Here is a 25,887-nt window from a genome sequence, read left to right as displayed (position 1 = left end):
TTTAGGATGTTATAATCAGGGGTGCACATAATTTTTTCAGCCTGGTTCTCAAATGAGAACGTCTCGGCTACGTATGGTAACCCTTGTTCCCTGAAGGAGGGAACGGAGACGCCACGTCGGTGACCGACGAATATGGGATATCGCTTCGATAGACCAATCTACTTCGAGTGTAAAATAAACGAGCCAATGCACATTGGCATGCAATTATTGCATCCAGCTGCCGCTGATCACTGCGTGAGTATAAGAAGGCAGCAGGTGCAATGCATTCCAGTTTTTCGCTGAGGAGCCGAGCCGGGGACCCGGCAGCTCAGCGGCGGTACAGCAACCATGGCGACGGGACGTGGCATCTCCGTTCCCTCCTTCAGGGAACGAGGGTTACCATACGTAACCGAGACGTTCCCTTTCAGTCGGTCACTCTCGACGCCACGTTGGTGACCGACGAATATGGGATCCCTATCAAAGCGCCATGGGTGCTGCCCCTTCCAGTGCCCTGTGCGAGCCACCTGCGCCCCTATTAGGTGTAGGCCGGGGCTCAGAACAAGTAGATCCACTCACCGTTGTCAAAGCACTACCTCACTGGGTGAGATTGGATAACACTGGGAAAATGTACCCGGTCCGCTTGGAGCCGGGACGCTGCGGAAGCCCCATCCTTCCCGAAGGAGGTCTCGGAGGCAAATACACATATAGCATCCGTTTAGGAGTATACGGAGAAATTTGAGGTGATTAAAACCCTCTTGGGAAGGCAGAAGTCTGCCGGGGAAACACGGGCTCTAAGGCTATACCGTGGACTATACACATATGAGTACCGCTTAGGTCTCAAAATGGAACCCACCCTTCCATGGTTCTCACGGATTCATCATGAAGGTCTGGCGCCGGATGTTCCGCCGCGTCCAGCTGCTTAGGGTGATGGAGGATCTCAACAGGGTCTACAGTACGAACACTCTGGAGCGGTTTAAGCAAGCTGACACTAACCGGGGCCTCTCAGTGCCACTACCCGTTTGAGGTGAGAACACAGGAGGATACCGGCTCTACACGAAGGCTATAGAACCTAGTAAACGTCTCTACAAATATCTGTCAGCGAGGCGCCACGAGCCAGCGCCCAGGAGGATGCGACACTTCTAGTTGAGTGAGCTCGCAACCTGAACGGGCAGGACACATCCTGAGCCTGATAAGCCAGGGTTATGGCATCCACAATCCAGTGGGCCATCCTCTGCTTAGAGACGGCACTCCCCTTCTGCCGGCCTCCGTAACAGACAAAGAGCTGGTCTGAGGTCCTGAAGCTTTGTGTCTGGTCTACGTAACACCTTAATGCTCGGACGGGACAAAGCAAAGCCAGGGCTGGGTCTGCCTCCTCCAGGGGCAGCGCTTACAGGTTCACCACTTGGTCTTTGAAGGGTGTAGTGGGAACCTTGGGCACGTAGCCAGGCCGGGGCCTCAGGATTACCTGGGAGTCAGCCGGCCCGAACTGTAGGCACGAATCGTTGACCGAAAACGAGTTTTCAATGAAAGAAACTTTAGCTCAACTGAATGCAAAGGCTCGAATGGGCCCTGCTGTAGTGATTTAAGCACTAGAGACAGGTCCCAAGAGGATTTAACCTCCTGGCCCCTCTAAGGAACCTGACGATGAGGTCATGCTTACCCAGAGACTTCCCATTCACGGGGTCATGGTACGCAGCAATAGCGGCAACCTGGACTTTGAGGGTGGAGGGAGACAGCCTTCACTCCAACCCTTGCTGCAGAAAGGATAGCACGACCGCAATCGGGCATCTTCGGGGGTCTTCTCGGTGAGAAGAACACCACTCAACGAACAGGTTCCACTTCAAGGCATAAGCGTGTCTCGTAGACGGTGCCCTCGCCGAAGAGATGGTGTTCACTACCTCTTGGGGTAGGTCACCTAGAACCTCCGCGTCCCATCCAGGAACCAGACATGGAGTTTCCAAAGGTCTGGACGTGGGTGCCAAATGGTGCCCCATCTCTGAGTCAGTAGATCCTTCGTCAGAGAAATTGGCCAAGGAGGGGCTGTCGCAAGGAGCACTAGTTCGGGGAACCAGGTCCACGTGGGCCAATACGGCGCTACTAGCAAGACTTGCTCCTTGTCCTCCCGGACTTTGCACAGTGTCTGTGTGAGAAGGCTCACTGGGGGAAACGCATACTTGCGTAGGTCCCGCGGCCAGCTGTGTGCCAGAGCGTCTGTGCCGAGAGTTCCCTCGGTCAGGGAGTAGAACAACTGGCAGTGAGAGGTCTCTGGAGCAGGCCTGGAATGTGAACAGCACGAAGTGACCTCAGAACCTTCTGACTCCAAAGGAGGAGGTGGCGAGCGAGTTGCGACATGCGACGGAAGCGCAGACCACCTTGTCGGTTGATGTACGCAACGGTCGCAGTGTTGTCCGTTCAGACCAGCACATGCTTGCCTCATAAGAGACCTTTGAGACGGTCCAAGGCAAGGTGTACTGCTAGCAACTCTAGGCAATTGATGTGCCACTGCAGCTGCGGGCCCGTCCAAACCCCTGAGACTGCATGCCCATTGTACGTGGCCCCCCAGTCGGTGGTGGAGGCATCCGTGTAAACCACAGCATGCCTGGAGATCTGCTCTAGGGGCACCCCTCCACTGGATCGGAGGTGCAAGAGGAGTGGTGGTCCCCAGAGGGTTGGGTGACCCTCAAAGCATCCGCGCTACTGCCGGAAGTGGTTCTCATCTGTCGGCCGCCAGAACGAGCTCCAGATCGCGGCCGCGGCAACGGGACTCCGCACCCCTGAAGGTAGCGGAGCCTGGTTCGCAGCTCCGAGGTGGTCATATTCCCGCAGTGAGAACATGACTCATCCACGAAAGCCACCTCAGCGTGCTCAATGCCCAGACACGTGAGGCAGCGATCGTGACCATCACCCGTTGCCAGGTAACGACCGCACCCAGAAACGCATGGGTGAAGCTCTTTTAGAGAAATTTGCTCTTTAGGAAATGCTCTTTTAGTGCTGAGGCGCACAGGGGAATTGGCCGTTTGCAACACGACAGGGGTAGTGCAGCCTGAAGTGTGCAATCCACTCAACACAGGAACGACCGCCGCTGAAGCGCCATTTCTCGCCAACACACGAAGCTTCCGAGAGTGTGCTGAACTCGTAGTTCACAGCAGACAGAGTTGAGCAGAGCGATACTAACGCTCGGCTCCGAAGCGAAAAGCTGGAATGCATTGCACCTGTTGCCTTCTCATACTCACGCAGTGATCAGCGGCAGCTGGATGCAATAATTGCATGCCAATGTGCATTGGCTCGTTTAGTTTACACTCGAAGTAGATTGGTCTATCGAAGCAATATCCCATATTCGTCGGTCACCGACGTGGTGTCGAGAGTGACCGACTGAAAGGGAACCTGGAGATTTGGTTTGGTCCTCACACTGCATATAGAGTGACCCATGCCACTATAAAACATGAATTAATAATAGCTATAATTATTACACTTTATTTATTTAGATTTTTTTAAAATTAAATAATAGTAAATAAACTAAATAATAGTGTGTGATAATATTATTAAAAATAAAAAGCAGTCCTAGTATTAAATACAAATGCATTTATTTTATAGTAAATAAACTTAAAAATAAAATGCTAATATTTACTACTACTTTGTTTGTTTGCCTCTTTAAGAAGAATCACTTTATGTATTCTCCAATTTTAAGTCGCTTTGAAAAAAAAGCGTCTAAAAATAAATAAACAAAAGCGTTTTCATCATATTCAAACTTAAAATCAGCAGGCTTTTATTTTGGCGGGTTGATTGCAAGTAAGTATGCGCGCTTCCAGATTTAGCGCTGCTGATTAAAGACAGGCGGGAAGGAAGTCGACCGGAAGTTGAAGTCGGCCGCATGCCGCCATCTTGTAGCAGAACTTCACTTGCGTTAGCATCCCATTGACCCCCATTAATTTTGGTGTCACTTTGACCGCTAAATGTGTTATTGTCAAACTCCAAAATTTCTGCTGAAAATTCAGTTTCTCTTCTGACTTTTCAAGGTAGTCTGATTACATCAGTATCGGAGTACAAATACCTTGGTATTATTATTGATAATACATTACATTTTGGTTCACATTATCAAACATCTGAGGCAAAAACTTAAGAAAAAATTAGGATTTTATTTTAGAAACTAGTTTAGAAACATTTCATTTAATGCGAGGAAGAAACTAGTGTCTGCTACCTTTTTAACAGTTCTTGACTACGGGGATGTAGTGTATCAGCATGCGCCCTCTTATCTTCTTGTTTCTTTGGATGCTCTGTACCATGGTGCTCTTAGATTTATAACTGGCTGTAGATTTTCAACACACCATTGTGACCTATACAAAATGGTTGGTTGGTCGCCGTTGAATATTAGAAGGCAAAAGCATTGGTATCTCTTGATTTACAAAGCTATATTGGGTTATTTGCCGTCTTATCTTTGCAGTCTCATTAAAAAGAAATTGCCTGGTCATTATTCACTACGCTCTAAATCGATCCCCAACCTGTGTGTGCCTTTTGCTAGAACCAAGTTGGGAAAAACTTCTTTTAAATATGCTGCGGCCTCAGATTGGAATCTTCTCCAAACTGAGATGAAGTTAAAAAATTTAGTATCTTGTGGTCACTTTAAATATTTATTAAACAATCATCAGAGTAAATTAATGGTGTGTAAATGTTTCTAATCAGATGCATGTTCTTTATATCTATTAAATGATGTTTGTTTATGTGTTGTAACTTCGATGTAAAATTGTCTATGCAAACTCAGCTGCCTATCTTGGCCAGGACACTCCTGTAAAAGAGATTTTATCTCAGTGAGTCCTCTTTCCTGGTTAAGTAAAAAAAAAAAAAAAAAAAAAACTTTACATCTGAGGCATTTAAAGACTCCATTTGTCCGTTATTTATTTCCAAAGATACACGACAATGTATAAAGGGCTCCATTACCTTCTATGTTATATAATGGCCCCATAGAAACTGTTTTTGTAAAAATAGGCTAACGATTGCGTCATAACCACTCGACTCTCTGTCGCACAGTAGAGAAATTACCATACAGACAGGAGGAGAAGCTCGCAGGCAATCGGGGAGACGTCAAGAGAGAAGCCCATAGATACAAGCCCTGGCGTTACATTTTAAAATACTATACAAAATAATTAATCAGAATACTTACTCCTGCTCATTCACGCCAAAGAACTCCCCGCTCAAGCTCGCCGTCTCTGCAAGATTAACGATGGCAGTTTGCACGCACAGCTACTAGAAGATTTACATCTGTCAGACAGGTTGCTGACGTCATCAAGCTTAGTTTGAGTCTGCGTGTCAGAAACGGAAGTGCTAAAAATCGCTAAAAATGGGCTTCACTTGTCTCAATTGAGTTCCAATGGGGTCGCTGTGTCCATTTCTTTTACTGTCTATGATTAAAGAGCGTCAGTGGATGAATGCATAGACAGTAAAAGAATAAAAAATAGCCTAGATTTATGCTTTCAGGTTGAAAATAAAACTTATATAGTACAGTTTGTGATCTAAAATGGTAATAGTGCATTAACAGCTGTCATCCACGTCGGTACGCAAATGCGCTGTCAGAACATATTTATATTACGCAATTGTTATTTTGGTCACGCCTGCGGACCACTTATGTGCACCTCTGGTTATAATCAATGTCAGACAATCAAACTGGTAAACCAGAACTAATTGAGAAATATAAGTATATACAATCAGTCATTAAATATTTGTTTTAGATTATTTAACACTACGTTATATTGCCTTGGATGCCTGTTTAAAGCATTTTTCTGTTTCTGGTTGAGTCATTCATTGATACCAACACAGCAGTCTTCAGTATAGACACAGCTAGACAGTGCTTCAATCAAACAGATCTTCTCCTGTAGTCTGTCAAGGTAATGTTCGATTGGTCGTGATCAGTTTCTGGAAGCCAAACAATGTACCTTGAGATGATGAGTTGAGGGGTTGTTGACTGTGTTCCTAATTGATGGAGAGTGTTGTGTAATCTGCTGCAGGGGACGATGTTTAATCTGCTAATAATGTCATTGAGTGATATTAGCAGGAGCTTGTGGTCTAATAAAAAAGGCTGAGGCCTTTGCACAGTCTGGGGTGAACTTTAACAACCCCGTCTGCTCTTACTCCACCGCTCAACTCGGACACATGTGTGGAGGTTGCCATGGAGAAGGTGCAGATTTGAAGCTCAGACTAGATTGACCACATAAATGAAGCAAATTAAAGAAATGTTCCCGAGCTCAGATGCAAATTATGTTTTATTGGCAGTATTTATGGTATACTGTTTATTACAACAGAAAATGATTTTGACTTGTCCCTCTTGTAAAAAAAAAAAAAAAAAATCAAAAAGCAACATTATGTGCTAAAAATACTACAAGACTCGTTTTTCGTGGTTCATGGTATCAAACTTATTTATCCATGACATCACAACCTACCATAAACCTAATTAATATTTATGAGATATTCATTCAAAATAGTGTTGATTTTAGCTGATTTACTCTGTGCTCTGTGCATTTCTTTTAAAAGTAATCAATTTTGTTTTTAAATAAAAAAAATATGATTAAATTATATATATACACATCCAATCAAAATTAAATTTTACTTAAAAAATGTAAGGACATTTTATATTTGTTTATGTCTTTACATTGTAAAATATAATTAAATTAGATGTTTACATAATTTACATCAAAATCTAATTTTATTTAAAAAGAAACCTGTTTTATATTTATTTATTTATTTATCTATTCATTTAATTATATTATAAAATATAAACAATTATATATTGATAAAATTACATTTGGCTTAAAAATTAAGCACGTTTTAGATGTATCTGTTTTTTGCTCGCTTGTTTCCTTATTTATTTATTTAAAATATAATTAAATTAGATATTTACAGAATTTTAATCAATCTGATTTGTCTTTTATTTATTTTTATTTTTTTATTTATTCTTTTATTCATTCAGTCATTCATTCACTTTATTTATTTAGTTATTCATTAATTTATTAGAATTATGTTGTATAATTAAATTCTAGAGTTTTCATCAAGCTACAATTACATTTTACTTAAAGAAAATGAAGCCTTTTTACATTTATTTGTTGATTTTCTTTTTCTGATATTCACGAGCCAAAATCTTCATTATTGTAGGATTTGTCATTTCTCATGCCTTGTTGTGTCTACAGTTTCAGTTATTGCAATTAAACCCAATTATCCAACACATCCTGCTCTCCATTTGTGAAAGATAAGAGCACCGTTTGCGGTACTGTGTTGATATTTTTTCAGACTAACATAATGCAGGAGGCTGCTGAAAGCTTTTTCATGGGCTGGACTGAATTCACTTTTCCTGAAGATCAATATCTTTTAAATCCATGTCGAGGCACATCCCTCTCTGGATCCTTATACTGATTCTGTCTTTTGCTAATGCGCTTACCTCTGCCATTTGAAACTCAGTCAAAAGCCATTTGGCTTGCTATGTGTATTTTCCTGAAGTGTCTGTGGTCTGACACTAATGTCTTCCTGTACATACGAGGCAATGCTGTATTGATTACACACTTTCCACATTCATTCAGTACTGAATATATAACATATCCATTACCAGTTTGATCATTTATAAACACTTGCTTGAAATTAAGGTTTCTGAGAACTTTATTGCTGAATTTAATTGAGTTAGTAATAAAGGTTGATTTTCACCCCCAAAACAAAAGAAATTTAGCAATAAACATAAAAAAATTTTTGTTTAAAGGAGAGTTAAGATTTATTGCATTGTTACATTATTATTTTTTATGACAAATTTATCACAAACCCCAACCATAAAATGATTATTGAAATTATTTATTTACAGTTTTATTTGTTTGACAATATGATTACAGTTGACATTATGCTATAATATTTCAGAGAAATTTTTATTTTGGTCACCAGTTTTGGTAAATTTATGATGTATAGATTACAATAATATTGATAATATTGATGATAATAATATTTATACATTGAATGTAAACAATATTATATCTTGTAATCTATATATCATAAATCGACGGAAAAAAAAATTGTGTGTGTGCATGTCATTAATATGCATAAGCACACTACAGTAAAAAAGTAATATTCTGAAAAAATATTACAATTCAGAAGAACTATTTCAGATTTTAAAATGTAGTTCGTTCCTGTGATGCAAGCTGAATTTTCAGCATCATTACTCCAGTCATCATCCTTCAGAAATCATTTGCAATATTAGCGACTTTATTTAATATAAAATAGTTTTGTGGATTTTTGCAGGATTTTGTGATGAATCGACAGTTCAAAAGAACGGCATTTATTTGAAAAAAATTTTTTTAGTAACAATTTAAATGTCTTTATTGACACTTTTGATCAATTTAATGCATCCTGGTTGAACAAAAATATTAAACATATAATTATATTTCATTTAATACATATGTTTTTTTGTGTTTTTGCGACATTCAGAGCATACAGTAATATCAATAAAGCTGTTTTATGCGTGTGTTTGTAGATCCTTGCTAACATCATCATCTTCATCTGTGGAAATGTGGCGGGAGCCTATCACAAACACCTGATGGACCTGGCTCTCAAACAGACGTACCACGACACCTGCAACTGCATCAAGTCTCCCATCAAACTGGAATTCGAGAAGCATCAGCAGGTACAGTACGACTGAGAGGGATTCACTGATGGCCTGTTGCTATCAAAGAACGAATAAACAGGGCTGAACTGCGTGGTGCCGCTCTTTCAGGGAACAGGAAGTTAATGTAGGCCTCGTTTGGGGAGGTATTGGATAAGATTGAGCGTGAGTCATTCCTGCAGCTGTATCGAAGAGATCATTATATCACCACAATAGGCGGCTAATATCCGAAGGCGGAGGGAGCAGAGAGTTACATTGTCCCAAAATAGCTTTGTTCCCCCCAGCGCTGTGTTTCCTGTTGGATACAGGTGGGGCGGATGTCTGTACAAGGCTCTTGTTTGCCTGGGTTAGTTGTGCTTATTGCTGTTTTGTGTGAAATAATGATAAAGTGTCTCTCCGTGGCGATGGCTGAGTGAGTGAAATATGACCGGTGAGATAAAGGCAGATCACTGGCGGCACTTCTGCTCTTCAAGGAATTATCACTCTCACTTGTGAAATATCACCCTGCTCCAGCGCATGCCCTCGGCTCCATTACTCTATGAATGTTATCTGAGTTTTTTTTGGGGGGGGCAAAGACAGTGCTTCTCTGACTCACAGCTCAGTTTGATTGAATCGTGCATGTATGTTGTGTGTGCTGTGAGCACCGAGCGCTACAGTCAGTTCATCAGCCGTCAGTTCTGGACATATTGTAAAACATGCTGGCACGTTTCCTTCATTTACCTCCTGCAGGGCTGCGCACTGGCTGGTCATTCAATCAGAACATTAGTTCAGCACAGACCATCAGCCTTATTACAGAAAAGCATCATTATACATTTCAAGGGTGAATAAAATAATACCTTTAAAAATATATTTTGTGATGAAAAGAGTTCATGTTTGAAAAAGCACAGAACAGGTTTTGCAAACCCCAAAACCGAATTGTTACTCTTTGTTATATATATAATATCATAAATATTTAATTTTAAATATACTCTATATATACGTCTCTTATGCTCACCAAGGCAGTATGTATTTGATTAAAAATAGAGTAAGACTGAAATGTTGTAAAATATTACTATGATTTAAAACAGAGGATTTTTGTTTGAATACATTTTTAAATGTAATTTATTTCAGTGATGTAAAGCAGAATTTTCAGCATCATTGCTCCAGTCTTCAGTGTCACATGATCCTTCAGAAATCATTCTAATATGCTGATCTGCTGTTCTGCAAACATCAATGCAGAAAACAGTTGTGCTGGAAATCAGTTTTGCATTTTTCAGGATTCTTTGCTGAATAGAAAGCTCAAACGAACAACTTTTTTATTTTTAAATAGAAATCTTAGAAATTAATTTGTAACTGTAAGTGTTTTTGTAGTCAGTTTTGATCAGTTTAATGTGTCCTTGCTAAATACATTTGTTGATTTCTTTCAAAAAAAAAAAAAAAGTATCTGCCCCGAATATATGGATGTTTTTTAATTCATAAAATTTGGTTTATGTAAAAATAAAAAAAAATAAAAATTACACTCTCAGAAAAAAGGTCAAAAATCTAAAAGTTACATCTTTTTAAAAGGTACCTTTCTACCTCTAAATGTTGTTGTCATATGTAGGGTTGGGAATCATTAGAAATATTCCAGTTCCAGTTCCACCAAGTCAAGTCAAGTCTGCTTTATTGTCAATTCAATTATCACCCTGGAGCCCAAGACCGGTTTCCCACTGAAGCTAAGCAGGGCTGAGCCTGGTCAGTACCTGGATGGGAGACCTCCTGAGAAAACTAGGTTGCTGCTGGAAGAGGTGCTAGTGAGGCCAGCAGGGGGTGCTCACCCTGTGGTCTGTGTGGGTCATAGCGCCCCAGTGTAGTGATGGGGACACTGTACTGTCAACAAGCACCGTCCTTCGGATGAGACGTTAAACCGAGGTCCTGACTCTCTGTGGTCATTAAAAATCCCGGGATGTCTTTCGAAAAGAGTAGAGGTGTGACCTCGGCATCCTGGCTAAATTCGCCCATTGGCCTCTGACCATCATGGCCTCCTAACAATCCCCATATCTGCTGATTGGCTTCATCACTCTGTCTCCTCTCCACCAGTAAGCTGGTGTGTGGTGGGCGTTCTGGCGCACTATGGCTACCTTCGCATCATCCAGGTAGATGCTGCACACTGGTGGTGGATGAGGAGATACCCCCTGTCTATGTAAAGCGCTTTGAGTGCCTAGAAAAGTGCTATATAAATGTAAGGAATTATTATTATTAATTCTTCCACTTTTACAGTACATACATACAGAGAATCGAAATTGCGTTACTCTCAGACCCCCAGTGCACACAGATAACATTAACAGTAGAGCCTAAAAATCTAGATCAAATATAAAATGTAGATACAACTATACAATAAGGGAATGTAAAAAAGACATAGTAAAATTAAAAAATCAAGTTCAATAAAGCAGCGCAAGGCACATGGCAGAGCAGTGCAAATCAGTGAAGTGAACAAACCGTGCTCTAGCTCTTCTCAGTTTGCGGAGGAAGTACAGACGCTGCTGTGATTTCTTGGCCAGTGCTGCGGTGTTGTCGGTCCAGGAGAGGTCCTCTGTGATGTGCACACCCAGGAACTTGGTGCTGTTCACTCTCTCCACAGTCGCACCGTTGATGGTCAAGTCAAGTCAAGTCAAGTCACTTTTATTGTCACATCACCACAGCACATGTGCCTTGGTGAGTGAAATTCTTGGGAGCTTACTCCAGAAATTGCAGAAACAGTTAACATATAACCAACAGGTGAAAGTGTGCAATATGCACATACATATGGTCAGTACAGACAGTGTACTATTAGACAAACTTACAGTTAACACTACACATTATACGCAATATGTACATACATACAGTTAGCACTACAGATTAAACACTATACACGGAATGTACACTATACACTTCACTGTAGAATGTACTATATGTACTATACAATGTACACTATACTCAGAATGTACACGTTCTGCATTCTGTAAACATATACACGCTTAAAAATATGCTAAGGTGCAACAGACTGTACTTGAACTGGATACAGAAATGTCATGGATCTGCATCGGATGGTATCCTGTGGTAGGTTATTGTATTAAATGCAGTTTGTATGTATAGTCCAGTGTTGAGCTGTAAAAGTTAAAGTGCAGTGTGTGGCATACCATATTGTGGGAGTATGCTGTAGGGTGCTGTAGGGTGTAGGGTGTCTGAGGAACGTGCTGAGAGTGTGCTTTCCTGAAGTCAACAACAATCTCCTTCATCTTCTCCACGTGCAGAGAGAGATTGTTGTCACTGCACCACTCGGCCAGGTGGCTCATTTCGCTCCTGTAGTTTGTCTCATTTTTGTTGTTAATGAGACCCACCACAGTTGTGTCCTCCGCAAACTTAACGAAGAGGTTGGAGTTGTGTGACGGTGTGCAGTCATGGGTCAGCAGAGTGAAGAGGAGGGGGCTCAACACACATCCTTGAGGGGCCCCAGTGTTCAGTGTGATGGTGCTGGATGTGTTGCTGTCGACCCGTATTGCCTGAGGTCTTCCAGTAAGAAAGTCCAAAAGCCAGTTGCACAGCGAAGTGTTGAGCCCCAGCTGGACCAATTTGTAAATGAGCTGTTGAGGGATGATTGTGTTGAATGCTGAACTGAAATCTATGAACAGCATTCTGACGTATGAGTCCTTTTTGTCCTGATGTGTGAGTGCTGAGTAGACGACAATGGCGATGGCATCATCGGTCGACAGGTTGGACTGATATGCAAACTGGAAGGGGTCCATGACTAGCCGTTAAAAGCACTTCATGAGGATGGGTGTAAGTGCAACAGGACGGTAGTCATTGAAGCAGGATGGATGACTACCGGTTCCAGTTCCGATTCCGGTTCCTTTAAAATCTTAGAACAACTATTAAAAAATAGTTGTAAGGAAAAATGCTCAATACTGTTCATTACTTACTGTCAACTTAATTTAAAGATTGGGAATGTCAAAATTCAACATATGTTACAGTATATGAATCTTAATTTGTAGGGTTGGGTATTGTTAGAAATTATCCGGTTCCGGATTTGGTTCTGTTTCCATTTAAATTAACGTTAAATTAATGTTTTTTACTATTTTACCTACATTGAATGTAGTGTTGCTGGAAGGTAGTGAGTAATGTTGAGTAATGCTAGTTGATCAATCAGCATATGCTTCAAAGTTAATGTTTTTTAAACTATTTATAACATTTAGCTTTCCAAGCAGGAATAACTGGTTGGCCAAATAGTCCTTTGAGGGCTAAGACACTTGTTAATTTCCCTAAATTAATGAAATATAAACAGTTAAACTTATAACCATGTATACATATTCCATAAAGCCTCTATTTCACAGATAATAATGCAGTCAGTAGATGGTGTGATGCAATGAGTGGTTTTCACATTTTTAAACATTTAAAATGCATGAAAATAAATATGTTCTATCACTTTGTTTATCACTCTTGAAATGACCTGTACACTAAATAATCTAACCCTCATATTTACATAACAATAGCAGTCCATTTATTTGTTAGTTGAAGTCATTATGTATATTAATGACAATATGGGACAAATATAATGTAATTTAGTGGCGTCAGGGGCTGCGGAGCTGGCAATACATGAACAGTCAGACAAAATGACATGCACATTTATCAAAGGCACAAGTGCGCGTATAGTCATGGGAAACGATGTGTCGGCAGTTAAAGACGTGACGTGGAACAGCACATCTGTGGAATGCACGTCATTGGAATCAATGTGCTCAGTATTAAAGAGGCAGGGCAGCATTTCTTTTATTTGCTTTGTGACATCCTTTATGGGAAACACTCTGGCGGAACACCGGTGGAAGGCTGCTCACAGCGCTTGGTCACGTGTTTCACCAGAACCGATTTTGGAACCGAAATGTAGAAATTGCTCACGGTTACAGTTCTTTTCAAAGAAAGTTCAAAGTTCTCGGTTGCCAACCCTAGTAACATGTATGATCTGTTTTGGTGTAGTTTTCTGTGTCTCCATTATCCTGCTTAGTTTCCTTGGTTTTGGATTAATTAGATCCACACCTGTTTCTGTTCTTCTTGATTAGGTTCACTGTTTATAAGTCCTTTGTTCTCCCTGATTCCTTTGTCTGCTATCATTTGGATTTGGGTTTGGTTGTGCCCATTCTCTCCTGTGGAATATTAAAAGTACTCTTTTGTTATACTCCTTCGTTGTGCGCTTTGTTTTGCACACCAACAAGTGACAGAGTATCAGACTCTCAAACTGAGTATTTTTGGCAGCGTTTATTATTCCTTTTTTATCTCCTACTCCTGAAATCGATTTACCTGCCATCCAACTCTTGTGCTTGGAGCTGGTGGACCATTCGCTGTAGGGCCATACCAGGGACTTCCTCGATCTGGCATGCCTTACCCACTTCCCGGACAGCTCCATCTGTGTTTTCAGCACCAGCCTGAGTGAGCGGTGTAAGCCTGCCAGCAAACGGTACCAAAGAGGAAGGTTTTGCCGTTTTCGTGGCGTAGATGCTGGTGAATTGTGAATTGTGCCCCACTTAGGAGGATATCTCCAGCCCCACTCACGAACCAGAGATCAGCCAGCCATCATCCCCCTGCACGGAGCAAATGCCAAAGCCCACTGCAGCCACGCTAGTTCTGCCCAGCCCTAAATCTCCTGCATCTCAGCTGGTTCCATCCAGCCCTAAATCTCCTGCATCTCAGCTGGTTCCGTCCAGCCCTGAATCTCTTGCATCTCTGCTGATTCCATCCAGCCCTGAATCGCCACTGGTTCTGACCAGCTCAAGTCCTCCTGTGTTCCCTCCCAGCCTCCCTCTCCCACCTCTTAAACCAGCCAGTTTCTCAGCTCAACCTCAGTCAGTGCCATCAGAGCTCTCTGATCCGCCTCGGGACTTCCAGTCTCCAACTCCACCTTGGCTTGAGGATCTCTTGTCTCCGCTTCCAGCCTTCAAGTCTTGGACTCCGCCTGAGTCCTTCAACCCATCGGCCCTTGGTTCCCAACACCCTCGTCTCAACTGTGGTCTGTCATCCCACCAGCTCCACCGAGCTCCCTCATCCCTCCGGCTCCACCATGGTGAGTCATCGACCATCCGGCACCTTGGAACTCCACTCCTCTGGCTTCGCCTCGTCACTCCGTCCCTCTGGCTCTGTTAGGCTCCTCCTTCCCTATGGCTCCGCCTCCATCCTCAGTTGCTCCAGCTCCACCGTGGTCTTCCGGAGCCCTGCCACTGCCTCGATCGCCTGAGCCTTCTTCTCCGCCTTGGCCCTCCAGATCCTCAGTGTCACCCTGGCTCTGCGGCTGCTCTGCTCCATCCTGGGCTCCTACTCCAACGGCGTCATCTCCACCTAACATTAGCAATGCATTATAGCCCGTTTCTCTGTCATTATGCTGAGACGCTGAGGAAAACAACATTAGCATGCCTATTATGCAGAGGTGGAAAGAGTACAAAAATATTCTACTCAAGTAAAAGTACCATTACATTAATGAAATTTTACTTAAGTACAAGTAAAAGTACCAGTTTAAAAATCTACTCAAGTAAAAGTAAAAAGTAGCTCATTTAAAATTTACTCAGAGTAAAAATTACTTAGTTACATTTTAACAGTGGAAGGGAGTCAAAATGGGACAGGCCAAGGGTGTCAAACTCAGTTCCTGGAGGGCCACAGTCCTGCACAGTTTAGATATAACCCTAATTAAACACACCTGATCCAGCTAATCTAATCATTTAGGTTTATTTGAAAACTACATGATATGTGTGCTGGAGCAGGGTTAGAACTAAACGCTGCAGGGCTACGGCCCTCCAGGAACTGAGTTTGACACCCCTGGGATAGGTCTATTAATCTCAAACTAGTTGTTTTTAATTAAAGGAATCAGTTATTTAGAATAATAAAACATTTGGGCTGTTACCAGGCAAATCAGTATCAACAAACTCATCTTTTAATGCAGAGGAAAGTCGTGGGATTTCATGTGTTGCGTGATATCTCTGCGCCGAAGTAGCAGTGCTTCGCCTAAGCAGCAGTGCTTCGCCTGTGCTTCCCCATAATATAGTCCCAAGTCAATATCTGCCTAGGAAATTGCCTAGTGTTAATCTGGATCGCTATTTGTACTCGTTGTGAATACGCAGGCCACAAGAAGTAATTAGGTGGGGTTTTTTTTATTTTTTTGATCACTTTTACTCAGGCCATGCTAGCTGGCAACAAAGGATTCCATTCATTATGCTAAGCTAAGCTAACGCCGACCCAGTCAAACTAAAACAATGCATGCACGGACACAAAAATGCATTTGCCCACCTATCTAAATGTAGGAAATAATGTGAATAAGCCCTATTTCAAAAAACGGTGGAGTGTTCCTTTAAGTAAAAGTAAAATTACAGATTTAAAAAATTACTTTAAAAACTATTAGTACACAAAAAAGCTACTCAATTACAGTAATGCGAGTAAATGTAATTCGTTACTTTCCACCTCTGCTATTATGGCAATTTGAAACGTAATTGAGACAGTAGCCTAATGTTACCTCAGTAAAAATGATTCGTCATTTGTTCTTCACGTATATCGTGGACTAAGTTACACATGCTGCAAGTTGACCTGTATGACCATTGCTAATGTAATTTAGTTACTCTAACAATATTTTCTGATGGAACTGAAAACAACCCTGTGATAGCCATTGGTGATATTGAATATGTCCCGCGTTATAATTGCTGTGGCAAATGTTTTGGTTATTTGTTAGCCTACTTATGACAAAAACTTTAGTACTTGTAAATCGATTTTTTTTTCTTATTGAAAAATAAGGAATTTTTATTTTGTTGTTTATATGTTTTTTTGTTTTGTTTTACTATTATCCTTTTTTTCTCCTATTTTTATATTTTTTTTATTGTAATTGTATTTATATATTCAAAAAAAGAAATCAAATCAAAATACAGCTGACCACTTTCACTTATAGCATCAGCTAAATGAACATAAAGAGCATACATCTTTACGATTATACTGTCACATACGAGCATAAATCTTTACTATTATAGTTAACTAATGACAATTAGTAGATTTTTTAAATACATAATTACTTATCAAAATATCTCTCATGAAGCATAAACATAATTAACAGAAAAAAAAACTTACTGTGTACGGCTGTTCGTCACTTGCCATTGGAAGCTCATTGAAGCAGCCTACGTTTCTGCTGAATCCTGCAGCTTATCTGGCAACCTCGAGTCAGGGGGTAGGTGGAGGGGATACACCGCTCTACAGTATTTTTATAGTGATTGCAGTACCAGTTTTGGCCACAATCCTACATACGGCTCCTTTAAAAGTACTCTTTTGTTATACTCCTTTGTATGCTTTGTTTTACTTACTTTAAAGGTAAGTATTAGTATTTAAAAGTACCTTTTGAAAGGGTGAAAGTTTTGTACCCTTTATTCTAATCAGCAAAATTCTTTTCTACTCTGATTTCTTGGGTCATGCTGAGTTAAATGCATTCCAAAATGTTAATTTCTACAGCTCCAGATAGTGTAAACAAATGCAAAACTGATATAAAAACACATTTGTTGATGCAACCGTGACATTTGAACTTCCTTACATGCAGATTTGAACTGCTTTGTCGAACCATGGTAACACAGGATTCAAACCTGAGCTCCTTGCCTCTCAAGTACATCTCTGTACTCCATGAGCTACTGAGCAAACCTATTTTCTATGAAAACCCATAGATATGAAACTGGATATGTGCGATGCTAACATTCAAAAGCTCTCCCAGCATATTAATATACTTTTGAAGAATGAAGAATGGCACCTACGCTAATATTAGTCTGTTTCTCTCTTATTCTGAGGTCACCGTAGCCACCAGATCCAGTCTGTATCCAGATCAGAGGGTCACTGCAGTCACGCGGATCCATAACGTATTCAGACCAGATGGTGGATCAGCACCTAGAAAGGACCTCTACTGCCCTGAAAGACAGCGGAGACCAGGACACCTAGAGCCCCAGATACAGATCCCCTGTAAAGACCTTGTCTCAGATGACCATCAGGGCAAGACCACAGGAAACAGATGATTCTTCTGCACAATCTGACTTTAATGCAGCTTGGAATTGAACTACTGGTTTTGTCTGGTCAGAGGAGAATTGGCCCCCTACCTTAGCCAGGTTTCTCCCAAGGTTTTTTTCTCCATTCTGTCACTGATGGAGTTTTCGGTTCCTTGCCGCTGTCGCCTCTGGCTTGCTTAGTTGGGGTCACTTCATCTACAGCGATATAGTTGACTTGATTGCAAATAAATGCACAGAGACTATATAAACTGAACAGAGATGACATCACTGAATTCAATGATGAACTGCCTTTAACTGTTATTTTGCATTATTGACACACTGTTTTCCTAATGAATGTTGTTCAGTTGCTTTGACACAATGTATTTTGTTTAAAGCGCTATATAAATAAAGGTGACTTGACTTGACTTGACTTGAAGTCATAACATGATATTCGTCAAGTAGTTGTGGGTAAATTATGCTTTATTAATCGATTTTTCATTTATTTTGGAAACTGCACAATATGTACTCATTGGTACGTATTTTGCATCTTGCTAAAAAGTGCACCCATTTATGCCATGAGACCAGGTCGTTTTTTTCATTCATTATTTAATTGATTAATTTTTTTACTAATTCAATAGAATGTATGGGAATACAAACCAGTACGGAGCCCTGTACATGACATGCAAGAAAAAATAAATAAATTGTGTGCATGATTTACTAATTCGTTCCCGCAATGTACTAAAATGTGCACACGATTACTATAGCATTCCCTTGATTTACTATTGCGTTACCTCGATTTGGTAAATCGTGTGTACGATGTGAAGGACTATTGAAGGAAATAATTAGTAAATTGTGCGCACAATTTATAAATCGTGTTAACAAACTAGTAATTGTGTGCACGTTTTAGTACACTGAGGGAACGAATTAGTAAATCGAATGATTTAGCCTACAACTTTTTCCTGCATGCCATGTGCGGGGCTCCGTAAACCAGTATGGCAGCGCAGTGGCTTCACTTTTATGACGTCATGAGCAACTCAGTTCTCTGTAGATCAGTGATTTTACACAAAGTTGAACTTTCTTCAGTTCTCGACACCAAGAAAAAAAACTCATTTTGCAAATGAATATTTCTACAATTTAACTGTGCAGCTATCATATCAATTTGTACTCTAGACAAAGAACCACAAGATGGATTAATAACATAATTTCTTTTAGCAATAACTCTCTCAGACCACAGCACGTTGCCATTAGTGTGGACAACCTGTTTTGATTTGTCTCATTTTTTAACTCAAAGTATTTACATCCTCTTCTGAGTACAGCGGTAAAATTTGTATAAATAATTTCTCCTCTTTTCCTGCAGCCGCAATCAGCACTTGACACACACCCCATTATTTTGTTTTCTTTTATTTGGCCTTTGTTAAGCAGGGTGGTATTTGAGAGGAAAACAAATGAAACTGGGAAAAGTGACCAGATTGACTGGGCTTTTAAAACTTCAAATAAAATCCTGTTCCGTATTTCACATTGTTCATAATTTTCTTTGGGTTATTTGTTTACTGTAACCCAGTGCTAACCCTCTTTCATGTGTGATGCATTACTTAACCCAGGGTTAAAAATTGATTAATTAGTGGTTAGCCAATATGAGATTTCACATGGTCAGATGCCAATGCAATAAAGAACAGGGTGGCTGATGGCTAATAAAGTACAACATTTATTCACAACAATTCAAATAACAGAACATGTTCATTATTCATGGACTATTCTGACCACAAACTGTGCACAGCTGTCGATTGATAACAAAAATATGAAAAAGGCTAAATTTTGGTCATTTAATCAGCCTGGTTGATAAGATCTATATAATTGATATGGTTAAAAAATATATACATGGTGTGTAAAGCTTAATAGATTTCAGCTGTCTAAATTCAGAACAGAAGCTGGATTCTGGCACTCTGGGAAGTGGGCATCAGGATCCTCAACTATCTCGACGACTGGCTCATTATGGCCCGGTCCCGAGAGGAGTTGTGCGATCACAGGGACTTCGTGCTCCGGCACCTCAGTCAGTTGGGGCTTCAGGTCAACCGGGAGAAGAGCAAGGTCTCCCCTGTGCAGAGAATCACTTATCTCGGTATGGAGTTAGACTCGGTGAGTATGACGGCACGTCTCACAAGCGAGCGTGGCCAGTCAGTGCTGAACTGCCTGAGTTCCTTCAGAGGCAGGACAGTGGTACCACTGAAACACTTTCAGAGGCTCCTGGGGAATATGGCATCCGCAGCCGCAGTCACGCCGCTCGGGTTGCTTCATATGAGGCCACTTCAGCACTGGTTGCACTCCCGAGTCCCGAGATGGGCATGGCGCCGCGGTACACATCGTGTCACCATCACACCGATGTGTCGCCGCCTATTCAGCCCCTGGTCGGACCTTGCCTTTCTACGGGCCGGCGTGCCCTTAGAATAAGTGTCCCAGCACGTTGTTGTCACAACAGATGCCTCCAACTCGGGCTGGGGCGCGACATGCAACGGGCAGGCAGCTGGACCCCGACTCTTTGGCACATCAACTGTCTGGAGTTGCTGGCATTGCATCTAGCTTTACGACGGTTTCGTCCGCTGTTGCTGGACAAGCACGTGTTGGTCCGCACGGACAACACTGCGGCTGTTTCATACATCAACCCACAGGGCGGTCTACGATCACGTCGCATGTTTCAACTCGCCCGCCATCTCCTCCTCTGGAGTCAGACGTGGCTCAATTCGCTGCGCCCTATCCACATACCGGGGGAGCTCAATCGTGCAGCCGACGCGCTCTCACGAAAGCTCACTTTCCCCGGGGAATGGCGACTCCATCCCCAGACGGTCCAGCTGATCTGGAGTCGATTCGGGGAAGCCCAGGTAGACCTGTTTGCTTCCCACGAGTCCTCCCACTGCCAGCTGTACTATTCCCTGTCCCAGGCCCCCCTGGGCACAAATGAACTGGCACACAGCTGGCCTCGGGCTTTACGCAAGTATGCGTTTCCCCCAGTGAGCCTGCTCGCAGAGACACTGTGGAAGGTCAGGGAGGACGAGGAACAGGTCCTGTTGGTTGCGCCTTATTGGCCCACCCGGACCTGGTTTTCAGAACTCATGCTCCTCGTGACAGCCCCTCCCTGGCGCATCCCCCTGAGGAGAGACCTTCTCTCTCAGGGGCTTGGCGCCATTTGACACCCGCGTCCAGATCTCTGGAACCTCCACATGTGGCTTCTGGATGGGACGCGGCAGACCTAAGTGATGTGCCCCTAGCGGTGGTAGACACTATCACTCAGTCTAGAGCCCCTTCTACGAGGCAGGCCTATGCTATGAAGTGGAGTCTGTTCACGAATTGGTGTTATTGTCACCGAGAAGACCCCCGGAGATGCCCGGTCAAAGTCGTGCTTTCTTTCCTGCAAGAAAGGTTGGAGCGTGGGCTGTCACCCTCCACATTGAAAGTGTATGTGGCTGCCATTGCAGCCCATCACGATGCAGTGGACGGCCGGTCCCTGGGGAGGCATGACCTGATCGTTAGGTTCCTGAGGGGTGCCAGAAGGTTACATCCTCCTAGGACACCCCTGATTCCCGCCTGGGACCTCTCTATTGTCCTGGCGGGACTTCAGAGGGGTCCCTTTGAGCCGCTGGATTCAGTCGAGCTTAAGTTCCTGTCTCTCAAGACAGCGCTCCTGATCACGCTCACTTCCATCAAGAGGGTCGGGGACCTCCAAGCATTTTCGGTAAGTGAAGAGTGCCTTGTGTTCGGGCCGGCCTACTCTCACGTTGTCCTGAGACCCCGGCCTGGATACGTGCCCAAGGTTCCCACCACTCCCTTCCGAGACCAGGTGGTGAACCTGCAAGGAGGCAGATCCAGCCTTGGCGTCGCTGTGTCCCGTAAGAGCGCTTCGCATATACATGGACCGCACCCAGAGCTTTAGAAGCTCTGAGCAGCTCCTGGTCTGCTTTGGAGGTCAGCAGAAGGGGAAGGCTGTCTCTAAGCAGAGGTTGGCCCACTGGATAGTGGATGCTATCGCCTTGGCTTACCATTCCCAAGGCGAGCCGTGCCCCCGGGGGGTGAGGGCCCACTCCACATGGAGTGTGGCCTCCTCCTATGCACTGGTGCACGGAGCCTCTCTGGCAGACATCTGTCGAGCTGCGGGCTGGGCGACACCTAACACCTTTGCGAGGTTTTACAACCTCCGTGTGGAGCCAGTTTCTTCCCGTGTGTTGGGTAACAGGTAATTGGCGGGAAGGGCTGGCTGGGTGTCACGCTTGCTGCGCCATTCCCCCTAACACGGGGATGTGAGTGCCTTTCTCCTCCCAGTAGAGTTCCCCGGTTGGCGTACCCTGGTCGAGCATCCTCCAGCACCCTCGGCAGTCAGACTTGGCGGAGCAGTCTGTCGCCAGGCCCAGTACTGGCGTTAGCTTGCCCGGAGTTCCGGTCAGCCCCTGTACTGGGCTAGGTGTTCATATGGCTTGGTTCCCTACGGGTAATCCCATATGTGTATTCTTCCACAGTACGGTTTCACTCTTGGCAAACCCGTGTCTTCCCTTGACAGACCCGTTCTGTCAGTCTCTTCTGGCAGCCGTTCCATCCCTACTCCAAGGTAGGACCTGCCTCAGAGACCCCTTCCATATGTAGTACTGCCCCCTGGGTCAGTCCATATCGGTATATCCACATGTCACCTCCCTACGGGTAGGATGTGGTCTCCGTAGCGACCTTTTCCTAGGCTCGCTTCCCCATTGTCTTGCCAGCTGAAAGTAAAAATAGGGAAGATTTGAAGCAATCTTTCTCTGAAGGTTGAAATCCCTTCCAGTAACTTTATGTGGGCGGAACAGCAGCGTGGCCTTCTCCAGCAGCGATGTACTCACCCTTTGGCCCCTTCGGTACCAAGGTCAGTGAATTTGCGCTGGGGCTTTGGGAAGGTTACGACCTTAAGCGTAGCTTTTGTGGCACGCCAGGGCTTGTCGACAATTGCAGCGCCACAGGGTTGTGACGATGTTCAGGTTGTGGCGTTTTCCATAGGACCCCATATGTCGTTCGACATAACTCGTAGTGACCGACAGATAGGGAACGTCTCGGTTACGTACGTAACCCTCGTTCCCTGATGGAGGGAACGGAGACGTTATGTCCCCATGCCACAACCTTGAACCATTCGCTGTTGCCGGGACACGTTCTCGGCTCCTCAGCGTAAAACCTAATGAGTGGATGCACCTGTCGCCCTATTTATACCCGTGGCACGGGGAGTGGCTCAGGTGTGTTAATCCACTAGCCAATTTTCATTGGCGTTTTCTCTTAAATTCAGAGATGATTGGCCTCCCAAGTGAGACCCCATATGTCGTTCGACATAACGTCTCCATTCCCTCCATCAGGGAACGAGGGTTACGTACGTAACCGAGACGTTCTCGGTACCAATTTCGGTACCAAAGCAAAACACAAAAATATTCTAATAAAAAAAAAAAAATAAAAATACTTTTTATCACTAAAAATAAAACCAGTACCATTCTTTATACTTATTTACAATTATGTTTAAAGTTTTTCTACAAGTAATATAATTATGAAAAACAGTAAACAAGTTTCACCCAAATTTAATTTGTCTTTTAATTAATGAAATGTAAACATTTAAATTTTAAACATGGAAAACATTTTTGTGATTTAGTTCTTTAAAAAATAAAGTTTTATAAATTTTTTCCACAGTAGTAGCAATATCACATACATTCTACTAAATAATAGTAATATCTAGCACAATGCCTTTGTGTAAAAATGAACTTTTATTTTGACGGGCTACTTTTATTTTGACTCTAGTTTTACTCAAATGAAACGTTAAAATGCTTGTGAAGTGACTCAGAACAGTTCTGGTGATGTAGTTTATGTATTTATGTCCTCATTGAGACGGCAGATGCTGAAATTACTGCAATCGTCTTCAGTCTATGTAGTAAACTAACCATTCATTAATTCACACAGAGACGCGCAGAACATGCAGGATTCATATTTCAACCAACTTTTGTGGCTTAACATTTAAAGATAATGGTCCATACGGAGATCTGATTTAATTAATTTATTCTAACTTTGACACATTCCGTGACTGTCCATATTAAAATGTAAGTTTCATTATCATGACTGGATTTTGAGATTCCGTCTGCGTTTTCTGCTTCGCGGAAATCATAGCGCTGTGTGCGTCAAGAACCGGGTTTGGACAGGTACTCGGTACCACCGGTACTTAAAGAAACCTGGTACCGTCACATTTTCATTTTTTTAGTACCGACTTGGTACCGAAGTACCGGGTCTTTTGACAACACTACAGTGATCACAAACCTGACTTGCCTTTAAAAATCTTTTCAAATGTATTTTAAACTGCACAAAGGTAGTACACTGTCTAATATCAGTTGGTAAACTATTCAAATTATTAACAGCTTTTACAGAAAAAGCTGATGGTCCAAAATCTGTTTTTCTAAAATGCGCTTCACAGTCACCTCTTAACAAGGCTCTTGTCTGTCTTGCTGTCATTGCGCAATGAAACAAATATCTTTAAAGGTGGAGGTACAAGATCATTCACAATTTTATACATTAAACTACAATTGTGAAATATTACTATATATATATATATGTGTGTACATTTTTCTTACTTTTCCAAAATATATTTTTTATTTATTTATTTTTTATTTAGTACTGCCCTTCAGAAGATACCGAAGTTACTTACATGTTTCCCAGAAGACAAAATAAGTTCAATTTACCACGATCTTCAAATTCAAAGTTCAAGGTTGAAGTTTTCAACTCCTGGCTCTTAATGCATCGTTTTTCCTTCAGTAAATGTTTGAACTTGATATAGTTGTGTATGAGTCCCTCAGTTTTCTTCAGTGTGGAAAGATGGATCTCAGAATCATGTAGTCATTGTTGAAAAGGGTTCAAATACACAAAAGATGCTGGAAAACCAAAGAATTTGTGGGAGCTGAAGGATTTTTATGAAGAACAGCAGGCAGATTAACTGTACAGGACCAACAAGAAACTCATGGAAAATAATAATATAATATAAAAAGTTAATATCTCATGAATATTAACGCCAGTGCTGCCCCCCTGCTCCACTATCATCAGCTTTTGCATTTAAAGTCCTAGCTTGCCATAGTGCATTTGCAAAGTCTTGTTCATCGTTCTTGATTACAATTCTGATCATTTACTCCTGTTTATCTCTGCCTGTGTTAAAACATTTTCTGTTCACCCGTTTTTGCCTTCATTTGGACTTGACTTTTCTGATTTACTTTTAAGAAGTCTTATACTCACTGGATTTATTTGAATACAAATACACTAAAAAACATTGTGAAATATTATTACAGTTCAAAATATTTGAATATACTTTCAAATGTAATTTACTCCTGTGATGCAAAGCTGAATTTTCAGCATCATTACTCCAGTCTTCAGTGTCACATGATCCTTCAGAAATCGTTATAATGTGCTGATTAGCCTCTCTTTTCAACCAATAGGAGCGTCTTTTGCTGTCTCTGCTGCCCGCCCACATTGCGAGGGTGATGAAGGCAGAGATCATTCAGAGACTGAAGGGGCCTAACTTTGGGCAGGCCGAAAACACTAACAACTTTCACAACCTCTACGTACAGAGACACACCAATGTAAGGTAGGACTTGTAACACACATATTAGTGAATTCCATGCACTCAGCTGATTTATTTTAGGCAGCCTTTAAAATATATACATATCTTATACTCTGCACCTGCTCTCTGCCGAGCTGTCATACCCTCAATAGATCCTGTCAAATAATCCTGCCCTCCTTCAGTCTGCACACAAAAAACAAGCTATTCATCAACCTAGATATAAGTAGCTCTCATTTAAATGTGCCTAGACACCATTTTTTTAATTTATTAAAAAGTCAAAACAAACATAATCTTCAGGGCAAACTGTTGAAGATGATCTTCATCACAACACAAATGAAGTTTAGTTCATTACATTGAAGGACAAGTAGTCCTTTGCTGTTTTTGCTCTCTGCTTCAAAGCTGTTTCATTTCCCTATATTATCCTTTTGATTTGTGAGGTTGACTGTTGCTGTGCTCATTCTCTGTGTAACTGACTGAAGGAAAAAGCGAATCATATTTTCTTGGCATCTACATAATGTTCTGTATCTGTAAGTCACAATGGATTTCACAGAGGATCTTCCAGGGCAGGAATTAATGTTACTGAAGGATATTGGCAGTATTAGAGCAATGTTTCAGGTTCAGTAAAAGTTAAGTTGGACAGCATTTGTGGCATAATGTCAATTACCATAGAAAATATTTTTTATACAACAGTTCTAGTCCTCAGATTTGATCGG

The 25,887-nt window shown here is 42.1% G+C and overlaps 1 protein-coding gene across 1 annotated transcript in view; it reads left to right on the top strand.

Moving 5' to 3' along the window:
• Positions 1 to 25,887, top strand: part of LOC132104414 (adenylate cyclase type 2-like) — an 82,582-nt gene that overhangs the window by 28,813 nt on the left and 27,882 nt on the right. The window contains exons 4-5 of the mRNA XM_059509871.1: positions 8,477 to 8,626; positions 25,050 to 25,198. Coding sequence (XP_059365854.1) covers positions 8,477 to 8,626; positions 25,050 to 25,198 — 299 coding nt within the window. The remainder of the gene's footprint in view (positions 1 to 8,476; positions 8,627 to 25,049; positions 25,199 to 25,887) is intronic.

Source organism: Carassius carassius, chromosome 25 (genome assembly GCF_963082965.1).
Source record: "Carassius carassius chromosome 25, fCarCar2.1, whole genome shotgun sequence".
Lineage (NCBI taxonomy): Eukaryota > Metazoa > Chordata > Actinopteri > Cypriniformes > Cyprinidae > Carassius > Carassius carassius.
The sequence above is the reverse complement of the archived record's forward strand: the minus strand, read 5'-3'. Positions and strand labels throughout refer to the sequence as shown.